The 11,473-nt window shown below is 37.9% G+C and overlaps 1 protein-coding gene across 1 annotated transcript; it reads right to left on the bottom strand.

Annotated features, from left to right (window-relative positions):
- Positions 1-604: 604 nt before the first annotated feature.
- On the bottom strand, positions 605-4,929 carry LOC117911375 (protein argonaute 7). Its single transcript, XM_034825727.1, has 3 exons — positions 4,219-4,929; positions 2,290-3,523; positions 605-2,143 (listed from the first exon to the last, which is right to left on the bottom strand). The coding sequence occupies exons 1-3, from the start codon at positions 4,517-4,519 to the stop codon at positions 685-687; spliced, it is 2,994 nt and encodes a 997-aa protein (XP_034681618.1). The 5' UTR covers positions 4,520-4,929; the 3' UTR covers positions 605-684.
- Positions 4,930-11,473: the final 6,544 nt, after the last annotated feature.

The raw sequence follows: 11,473 nt of genomic DNA, 5'->3' as shown, positions 1-11,473 counted from the left end.
AGCCTTGTGTTTTTATTTTTGTTCCTTCTGTTTTTCTTTTTTGGGTGGTGCTGGGGAGAGGATGGATTTATGGTCCTCAATTCCAACTGTTTTAGGGTCAGCTGCAGGTGTTGTTTTGTTGTTTTTCTATTGTATGGTTATTGGAGACTAGAGGAGGTCCGTGTTGATGTGTGTTAGGAAAACGGCCAACAGCATGAAGCATATATGCCACTTTCTCACCGTTCCACTCTTATGTCTTACCCGGGTGTTTGGCTGATGACCCGAGGGCCTTGGGCTTGGGTAGGTTATTGGGCTCTATTAGGCACCCATTTCTATCCTTTAATTACAGGCTGTTGAATTATTGTCGACAATGCTGTAGCTGAGGACATCATCTATATGACTAGATGATAAGATCTGCAATCGATTCTAGCATCACACCAGCGACCTTAAGATCATGCTCTGTAGTCTGTACATCAAGTTGATGATAGAGCAATACTTTCAATCTAAGATGATGGTTGCTTCCTTGTTAAGAATATACTGAGAATGTTTTCCAATAATTTTAGAATGACCAAAGGCTTACTGGTTATTGGATGAGGGATTACACTTACAATGAGGGCTAGCTAGCTTGTTTTATAAGATTTTGTCACATCCATGTGGACTTAAAATGTGCGTAGGCCATGTGATTCACGAATTTAAGAAAAAGCATCAGCAATAGAACATCAGTTTCTTAACATTCTCGCTAAGTTTGGGCAGAGGAGCTGTCTTAGGAGGGGCAGCTCGGGAGAGTGCGCTAGTGCTTCTAGCCAATGCTGTGAATTCTGAACGCTCCAGGTATAGTCTGCCTCGGTATGCAGCCAGGTGGGCGTAGTAAGCTGGGGGCACCAACGAAACCGGTTTGGTACATCTCACAAATGTGTAGCATAGATTGTAAACCAGCTTCTGGAGTTCATCAGAAGTGAAATGGTTGTCATCCCATAAGACATGGTAATGGGTTGGTCGGCTTGTTCCCTTCACACCCCAATGGCTACAAAGATAGAAATCAAATTCCCTTGGGTGAGTAATCACAGCATCAACAACTGTCCCTGGGGGGATGTTGTCGTCCGAGAACTGGTTTCCAATGGAAGATGGATTGCTTTCATTCGGAAACAATCTCGTGTGGTGCCTCTTCTGAACCACTGCAAAAGTAATGGGAGGCCTGTAACTGGGAAATCTAGAGCAAGCCACTCTTATCGCTTGCAACTCCTCTTGGAGCACCTTATAGAACTGGGTTTCGCTGACTCCATCCCTGAAAAAAATTATCCTCTTGGGGAGTTGGGAAACTTGCTGATAAAAATCATCCAGTATTTCTCCGACCATAGCACCAAGATCCTGGATAATTTCTTGACGATGGGTCTGGGACCTCATTCTTGAAACATACTTGTTAGCTGATGGCCAGTTCATGCTCCCAACCACGGCTGCAATAGAGGGGCTGAAATCATCAAGCGGGTGAGGATGAGTCACATCAGCACCCATGAAGATGACTGGCTCATCGGGGCGAAGGAGGCGCGGGATCTGGGAAGGTAATGAATCGTACAAGGCAACAGTGCATCCTCCGACTTTGGCATTGATCTTGAGAGCCAGGTTTGCCAGGAACTGTGAACTCAACTTGCCAAGATTTTGGTACAAGCAGCACTGACTTACAACCCCAATGCTGGTCTCAGCAATTCGCTTCAAATCTGCATACCCTTTGTGCTTTCTCTCCATTATGCACATAAGAAGCTGGAGATTATTCAATGCAGTTCTGTGGATTTTCTTGAGTTTAGATTCCAAAAGGGAGACATTGTTGAGAACTTGGATTGGTTCAAACTGGGGGCTCATGACGGTGTTTTTGTTAAGAAGGATGCCCAATTGTTCACACCTTTGAGATAGCTGGATTATGAATCTGGGAATATTAGATTTCTGATCTGGAGTGCCACCAAAGCTAATCAGTGCCCACCTTTCTATGTGAGTCCCTTCAAACACATGACTGTCCAAAAGGTTCCACTGCCGATCATGACGGGAAGGAATTAGATCTCTTACATGCCCACCGTCACCAAGTTTTAGCTTAGGAGGTTCCAGAACTCTCCCATTCAATCGTGTCATTTCTCTTGAAACATCAAGTTTGAATTCTCTTTCCTGGCTGCCACTGTCAAAAACCAAAAGAAATCAAATTATTGGAAATTAACAATTTGAAGAAAAACCAGATAAATTTCTAGCAACTTTGAAGAGAATTTCAACAAAAATCTTCTTCTCTTCTACCCAACCCTGTTTTAGATATTATCATGTGGTTACCTTGTTGGCCCAACCGCTCCTCTCATGACCCCATCAATAATGGCTTTTCGTTCTCTTGGTCTCTGGCAGCCCATTTTAAGTATTCTTGCAGTTTGATCATCAGATAGCTTCCCAAGAAATTTTTGGCCTTCACAGATCATACAAAGCTCCATAGGAAGATAGCATGGTTTGCTACTTGTAATCTGCAAACATGGTAAATTCCTGAACTGTATATCGTAGCTATAGTGATCCTTGAAGTAATTCACCAGCCTCAGAATCTTCCCATCCCTGTCTTTGAACCAGAGATTTTCCGTAGTTTCCTCCGTTAAGCTATGCACCCGATATCTCTGAACAGTTTCTCTATGACATACAAAGACCCTGATATTCTTCAATGCCTTCTCCACTTCTTTCCTTTCTTCGCCCGTCAAACCTCTTGTCTTCCTCTGGGAAAGGTCTCGAAGAAACTCAACACGCTTCTGCAAGTAGGGTATTATTCCTATGCTCTCATGGAATGCGGTCACTGAAAAATCCACATTGAGAGCAAGTCCTTGCTGGGTTGGTCTAAGACTCTGAAAGAACCCTCTTAATCCAACCGCCCCTCCTCCAATTTCTTTAGTCCCTCCCATTGAACTCGAGTACAGTGATCTACCCACAGGCACACACTTCTCAGTGGGGCTCTCCCTCAAAACAATATCTAGAGCATGAAGATAATCCTGAGGAAGTGGAATCCAATCATCTCCCTCTTTGCTCAAGTAGCTATTCAATTCCTTCCCATCAAATTTTGATACAAGTTTGATGTTTATGCGGAAGAGCTTAATCTGTGGATGCTTTTCTTGCAAGGCGTCCTTTATTTCCCCTGACGGTGACAATGACTTGCTAGTGGGAATGGGAAGACCAATAAATAGTTCAAGCCTGTCATTTTGGAATTCGACTGGGCTGTAGAGATTCTTTCGCCCATCAAAGGCAGGAAGAGCACCAGACAGCTCAACAGACTTCTCCTCGACTAGTTTTCTCTTGATCATTCGAGCCACTTCCTTGGAAGGATTTGGAGAGATCTCAACATCATAATGGAATATTCTCTGCGAAGAATCAAACTGGACAAGAAAATGGTTTGCAAGAAGAGATATAACTGGCCCTTCTATTCCACCAGAATCTGGTCTTCTTGCAGTCACCATTGCTTGTGTGGCACCCATGACCTTCCTTCCATTTTCTCCTCTGGGGGAGAAACTGGCTCGCCGCTCGGTGTCCTCTGGTGCTGTTTGGATGACAAGAAGGAATGTAAGTCACTAGTTAACAATCCATGTAGTGTAAAGCTAGACCTAGTAAAGTAGTAGAACGCCCAGAGCTTGTAAAAAATAAAAGCAAACAAATAAGAAGGAACAAGACTATGAACTTGTTATATTAGAATTTAGCAAGTTTATCAAGTCTCCTCTTGCTGATTGATTAAAACACAGTATATCAGAAAGTCATATATGGAAAATAAATAAACAAATAAGTAAACAACAATCAAAGACCATTTCGATTTTCAACATATTTTCTTGCTGAGATATCCAACAAAGAATCTTTACTGTTCTTGCATACAGACCAGTGCTTGCCTCTGTGAAGATGGAAAACCTTAACTGTGTGACACCTTGATGCTGTCACTCGGGCATTACTCGATAGAGTTGCAAGGTTTACGCAAGTCTCAAAACAACCATAATATGCTTCGCTTCCAATTCGAAAACAGATTCTTCTAGTCCTATATGCAGCTATCGATGGATACATGATCGAATGCCACTCCACAGAATTTTTCAATACGTGACAAATCCAAAATATTACTATCCCCTTCACAAGAAACGTGGGTTTTCTCTGATTCAAATCCATACTCTTATAAAGATGGGGGGGAAATGAAAACAGAAACAAAGAAAAAAAAGGCATAAAGAAAAGAGGAGGGTTCCAGTATGGTGTTACCTGTTGATACTGTGAGTGGTGAGACCTGGGTATCCGACGAGGTGGCACGAGGGGGGTTGTCATGCTTCCATGAAGGTTTCTGCAAATGGGCTTTTGATCTAAAGTTCTGGTTTTGAGGCAGAGGTATGGGAGGAGGCGGAGGATGAAGAGCTGAGTAGCTCCGGTACTGGTTCTGGTTAGAGAACCTAAAAGGATTTGAGTATTGAAACAACTGATGATCATTAGGGTTGGTCCTTCCACTGAAACTCCTGCCTTTGGGAGTGCATTTCTTGTTAGCATTGGACTTATCTGTTTCTTCCATGACTCGATAGAGAGAGAGAAAAGTGGGAGTGAAAAGGGCTGTTGAGCATGAGAGAGAGAGATTGAGAGGGAGGCTATGATTCTGATATCTGTGGGGGAGGTCTCAGCAGATATTTAAGAGTGATAAGGGTGGGTGTTGGTCTGGGTTTTAGTTCCTCTGATTCTTTATTCCAATTCTGAAATCTGAAAGAGGTTCATGCTGATGAATAAATTCAAAGGGAAAAGGGAAGCACCTGGTTTCCTTAAAAGAAAGGAAAAGACGACACACCATGAGGCGGATATATATGTGTATTTGGAGGTATGCAATCTGTGCGTATGAAGAGAATTCCATCTCTGTATGTGGGAGTGTGGAATATAAACCTACCTCGTAAGATCCATGGACTACCTGTCAAACATATGAGCCCATCCTAGCCCTTTTCTTCCCCTCTTTTTGAAGTCAAATGAAGAAGGAGAAGCAAGGTTTATTCTTCTTCCTACTCTTAATCATACTGCCGTCGACACTAATTAAACTCTTCATGTTCTATTTGGCTCAATTCCATTAACGTCTTATTTTTGTCACCGTTCAATTTCCATAGCGTCATCATTCACATGTTCGACTTGAATCTTGATCGATAGTATATAATATCCATAAATAAAGTTAAAGCATAGAGACATACTGAATCCTATTGGGTCCATGCTGCAGAGAGCCAAAAACGATGAAAAGGGTGGAGGACAGAAGAGAGGCGTGCATATAGAACCCGTTACAATAAGTAACCATTAGTCAATGAGATTGGTTGGTAAGAGTTGGGATGCGGCAGAAACATATCATAATTATGGCAAATTAAAATAATCTTGAGAACTCTTCAGTGAGGTGGGCCGGCCTTGCTGACAAGCTACAAACAGACTGACAGCCCAATATCATATGTCAGCTGTCAAGAGTTGGGGCTTCTTTCTTTCTTAATTGCTCATTAGACATATGCCAGGGCTAGGCCTTGGGGAAGTATCGTTTTGGGGTCTTCTCCTCTTTCATAGGTAACTAACACTTGAAAGAATCAATACACTTCGAGTGGGATGACCCATTATTTTTTTATTTAATGAAAACCCAAAAATCCCATTTTAATAAGATAAACTATTTTAAAAAGTGACCAATTTATTTTCTTTAATCTAAAGCAAATAAATAAATAATATTTTTTGAAGATGTAATTGTAATATATCACATTTTAATAAGATAAACTATTTTAAAAAGTGAGTAAATTTTTTTCTTAATCTAAAGCCAATAAATAAATAATATGAAAAAATATTTATGAAAATGTAATTAAAATATATTTTATTTTTCAAGCAAATAATTTTTTTTTTGAAGTATAAATTTATATAAAAAATAATTTATTAAGATCATTGCAAAAAGTTGCAATAGATTGCAATTTTATGATCTTTGGAATACAAAACTCATCTTTTTTTGGTTTATCAATAAATAGTGAAATAATTGGTGATTTGTTTTTCAACTTCTTTTAAAGCAATGTCTTCATATCTTAATTCAATTTATTTGTATCCTAGTGTTATGTGTGTGTGTGTGTGTGAATTTTTAACAATTTTTATGATTTCACGTCCAATTTTGTTCAAAAGGAAGAAATAAAAAGTAGTCCTAATGCTTTGTGCCCAAAGTCTCATTAATTGTTTAATTTCGTTCTCAAGCACAAAATTATTAGTACTCTTAAAACAATGTACTTAAGGTCTCATTTCATTGTACCTTGATTGCATCCCATTATACCTTAATCTTATGTTATTGTATCCGACCTTATATAATTTTGTATCGACAATTTTTAATTTTTTATTTATAAAAAAATAATACTCATAAATTTTAAGGAGACAATTGTTATCATATTTTGATTAAAAAGTTCAATTATTTTTAAATGAAACTTTTGTAGAATAATTTATTTCAAATTTCTCAATTTGAAATGTGACATCAAAAAATTAGTTTGACATTTTTTATGATAATTTATTTAAAATAATAAAACTATATTTATTTTTTATGTTGTGAAAATAATTTTTTTAAACTTATATTGTATAAAATATTATAAAACTTATAAATTATTAATTTATTTGATATTTTAGTTATACATTTATTAAAATTATAAATGATAAATGCATAAAAATTTTAAAGTGAAGAGTGCACAATTTTTTTTAAAGTTTTATTAATGTGATAAATATGAAAAAATTAATCTAAAATAAAATAAATTGATAGATATATAAATAATTAAATGTAAAAAGGATAAATCACTGATAATTTACTTAAATCAACAAAAATTCTAATTGAAAAACTTTTGTGATAAATATGCAATCTTTCATAATTTTTGAAAAACAAAAACAATGTGATAAATATAGAAAAAAAATTAATAAATAATGATTTTATAGTAAAAGTCATTAAGAATCATCCGAATTTTCTTGCCTATTGATAAATCATCCATTAATTTGTGATTTTTTCAAATTGATTTTTAAGGTATTACTTTTTTCTACCCCTCTCTCATTTATTTGTACCTTGATCATATTTGTTCGTACTATGATACCATTTTTTTTCATACGACTAGTATGATTTCCAACTATCTTGTACCCTAACCTCATTGTTTTAAAAAGCAAAGTGTATCTATGTATTTAAGTTTTCTTTATTTTTTTATTTTTTTATTTTTTACCTTAAGCTTAATTATATGATGAATTTATTATTTTTATAACATATATGTGTTGTTGTGTCATACCCCATGTTTCAGATTCACTAATTAATCCTCAAATTGAAAAAATTGGTACTCTCAAAATTTGAGATAGACAAAATGATGAATTTCATTTAGCAATTTTTTTTTACAAAAAAAATAAAAATAAAAATATGAAGACCTGTTATAAAGAAGTATGTGCCCTATGTTAACCTTGGAAACAACAAATTAACGAAGTATAATTCATTTCACATGATGAAAACCTATATAATATTACTTTATATATACCAAAACCCCATGGTTCACTAAGGATAATTGACATTACAAGTGTACAAAAACAAGCATAAATTACATCACTTCTTCAAAAAGGTAAATTTCATTCATCTCTCTTGAGATTTTGACTAAATACATCTAGCCCTTATGAATTTGAAATTTCATCAAATATCTCTCTAAGAAAATAAAGGCTAATCTTAATGAGAAAAACATCGAAGAGGGAGGGGAGGTGAATTGGGTATTTAAAAATCTTTTTTAACACAACAAATTCAAGCACAATATAAGCAAATATAAAGAGATAGAGTTAGATAATTCAAACTCAAATTTTATAGTGGTTCGACACTTCCATGCATATGTCCACTCTCCTCAAGCTCCTAATTGAGTGAGAGTTCCACTAACTTGAAGTTTTAACCAAGCTTCTAATCTCCTTTACACTTAGATTTCGGCTCCAATGGGCTCTTACATAATCTCTTCAAGATTCAACTCACTTGAAGACTCTAACACTCAATTTACAAGAATGATCTTCTCTCAACCTAGCTCAATAATGGCTCAAATACAAATCAAAGCTAGGATGACTCACAAGGGTGTAATAAAGGATATGCAAGTGAAGATTTAATGCATCAAGAAAGAAATGAGAGCTTTTAAAGCAAGAATAAGTGGGTAGACAAATAACTGCAAGTGTTCTCTATATCATAAATGAAGTGCAGCTCTCAATTTATAGGTTTCTAATATCATGAGCTAAGAAAAACAAAAAGCAGCCTTAATCGGTCGTGCTAGGGGTCGATCGGTTCACTAGCCGTTAGAGCATTTAATGCTTTGGCAGGTTACCGTTGCTTCAACCGGACCTCGATCGGAGGTCAACCGGGAAAGAGGATACCTCGACCGGGAAGGGAAGGCTACTGGAAGAGAAAAAGTGTTTTTATCACTCCACAACCGAACCTCGACCGAGCAAAGGGAACCGGTTGACTGGTACCCTAGCTGATTGAGCCAATTGGCCTAGTACCTCGATCGGTTCAACGTTTTAGCCCCGAAAACTTATCTTTTTCTATTATTTTCTCTTCTAGCACTTGGGCAAGGTTTTTTAGGTAAATTAATATGCAAGTTTTGAAACATTTTGCCTAAGGTACATTTGATAAAACTCGGGTTTTAATGAAATTGTAACTTTAAAGAATAAACCGAGTTTTCCAAAGATGCATGAAATGATATGTAAAACCTAAGTGCACCTATGCATTATCTTATATTTGTTTCCTATGATTAAAGGTCTTCCAAATGTCTTGATCTTGTATCCATTAAGTCCTTTGATGAATTTCCAAATTAATATTTGAGATTCTTTACAATTCAAACCAATTAGTAACTTAACCATGGTTTGTTATCATCAAAACTTGATTAGGAGAACCCTTGGGCTAACAATCTCCCATTTTTTATGATGAAAAACCTTGGTTATCTAGGAGAAGAAGAATCTCCCCCTCAAACAAATCATGGATCAATCAAAATTTATGAAGTTAAAACCAAGAAAATCAAGACATGCTAAAGAGAATGAATTTTGAATAAGAAACCATGTAAGTCATGAAACATATAGCATATCATATATAAATAAAAAGTACATGAAACATATAAGTCTATCATATATATACGATCCAAACAAATGATATGGCAATGATATGCATGTAAGTCTCCTAGATACTAAATATCTTCCCCTTTTGGCAACATAAAAAGAAACGAATGAGGTCTCTATGAAATCAAGGCTAAGAAGGTGGAAACACGGAGCGTAAGTAAGCCATCATCTTCTCATGCTAACTCTCCTAGCTACCCTGAATGCGCTCAATCCTCTGTTGGAGATGCTCAAACACAACCTGATGTTGATCCATGCAAGCCTCGAGACTCTCAAACTGTAAGGTGAAGCCAGCTTGCTGCTGATCCATGCGATCTTCCATACGCTCAAATCTCTGTTGCAGATACTCAAACTGAGAGGTGAAGCCAATCTGATACTAATCCATGCAATCTTCCATGGAGTAGAATCGATTATCATTGACTACTGCAAGCTCCTCCATGCGAGTGTTGAGAGAGCTAATATGAGCAGATAGATCCATCCAAGGTACATGATCATGAGCGTGAGGTGCCTGATGAGGTGGTATCTCTGTGTGAGAAGGCTCAGTGAATGATGGATGAGAAAATGGTCCTACAGTGTAAGTCGACTCAGACATCATCGGCTTAGAAATTGTGGCTTCAAATTGAACACCCTCTAACTAGAGTGAAGGAATGTCAAGCTCGGGCTCTCTCTACTGAAAGCCTCTCTAAAGGTCTACTTCACCCTCCATCTCTCGTATCTCGACCTCCTCCTCTACTTTGAGATGCACCTATCTCTGTCCCCGGGCCTATGCTGGTGGTCTCTCTACTCTCCTAATTCAAGAACCATCGGGGGCCTTCTCAAATTTCATCCTCCTCAAAGACTGCTCATCATATATATCATAAATGCTGGGGACCTCAAAATCTGTCTCTTTGCTCAAATCAACCCCAACATCCTTGAACACTTTGGTGAGGAAGTGGTCATAGGGGAGTACACGGGTCATGCTCTTGCAACATGAGATCATGTGCATCATCATCAGGTACTCCAAGTGGATCCATATCCCCGTCAAAATAGAGTCCATGAGGAATGCCTCATAATAGGAGACCTCGTCTCGGTGTTTGCCCCGTGGTAGCATAATAGAGCAAATCATGTGGTGTAGTACTATGTTGATCACGGTCAAGCTGTGGGTCGAGGGTTTGCCTATCCCCTAGGTGTCGGCAAGTCCGCAGTCTGAACGACCTTTTTAGGCTCCTAACTAGGCATAGTGGGCCAAATCTTGGACTCGTACATCTTGAGTCCAATAGGAGATATATAAAAAATGTGGCAGATGCTCTCCAGGTCCAATCGAATCTCAACTCCTCTGACAGTAGAAATGATAGGGCCACCAATGCCATAAGTAGCCCTCGAATAAAATGCTCACACCAGAGTCGGGAAAATCGGCTTCGAAACCGTCATTATGGGTAGACAACCCATCCTATTGAACAGTCTCTCAAATCCGAAATGCTGGAGTTGGGAGAAATTGATACTTCTCCGTGAAACTACTTTCCTCTAAGCAAACTTTTTCTTATACCACTGGTAGTCCTCCACGGAGCTGACTAGGGTGGTGTCAAACCTCGCCTTTTGGCGAGCCTGCGGCTGAGGGGGCTGAGACGGCTTTGTTGGGCGCTTGCCCTATGCCCTAGAGGCAACCGATTATCTCCTATGAGCCATGAGAAAGACAAAAACAAAAGGAGATGAGGTTGGTAGAGAAAAAAACACTCACAACCGAAACCCTAGGTGCGCAAGAATGGTGCTGAAACTGACTATGACACGCGGAAGGAGGAGAAGCCGACCCAAATCCAAAACCCTAGCCTCTAATCTTAAAAAAAAAAAAAAAAAAAAAAAATCCAAAGCCCTCAATCTGCTACAATGTCTTAAAAAATCACTCTTTGGCAGCTGAATCAACAGAACTCTTGAAGAACCAGAGGAAATGGGTGAGAAAACGAAGCGCGGGAGGCTATTTAAAACCCTAATCCCGACGAACTGGTCGGTCGCCTAGTCAATGTGGTCAACGGTTTGACTTTCCACTTTTTGTGCATTTTCTCGTTTTTTTATCCTCTCTCTACCCTTTTGAGTTGAAAACCCCAATTTTTATGCCCAATGCCAAAGGGATTTTGATTTTTGGCCAAAATTTGACCATTTATCTAAGTATACGTCTATATGATGCATATGACATGAAATTCATGCAATCATAAGGTATATTCATCAAGAATTCATTAAGCAATCATTACATCATAAAGAAATCACCCCTAGTTGTCTTCTAAAATCAACAAATTGTTCTTCACTTAGATGTTTTGTAAAAATATAGGCAAGTTGATCTTTTCTGCTTACAAATTCAAGTGTTATGTCACCCTTTTGTGCATGGTCTCTAAGAAAATGATGTCTAATCTCTATA

The sequence above is a fragment of the Vitis riparia genome, chromosome 1 (genome assembly GCF_004353265.1).
Source record: "Vitis riparia cultivar Riparia Gloire de Montpellier isolate 1030 chromosome 1, EGFV_Vit.rip_1.0, whole genome shotgun sequence".
Classification (NCBI taxonomy): domain Eukaryota; kingdom Viridiplantae; phylum Streptophyta; class Magnoliopsida; order Vitales; family Vitaceae; genus Vitis; species Vitis riparia.
The sequence above is the reverse complement of the archived record's forward strand: the minus strand, read 5'-3'. Positions and strand labels throughout refer to the sequence as shown.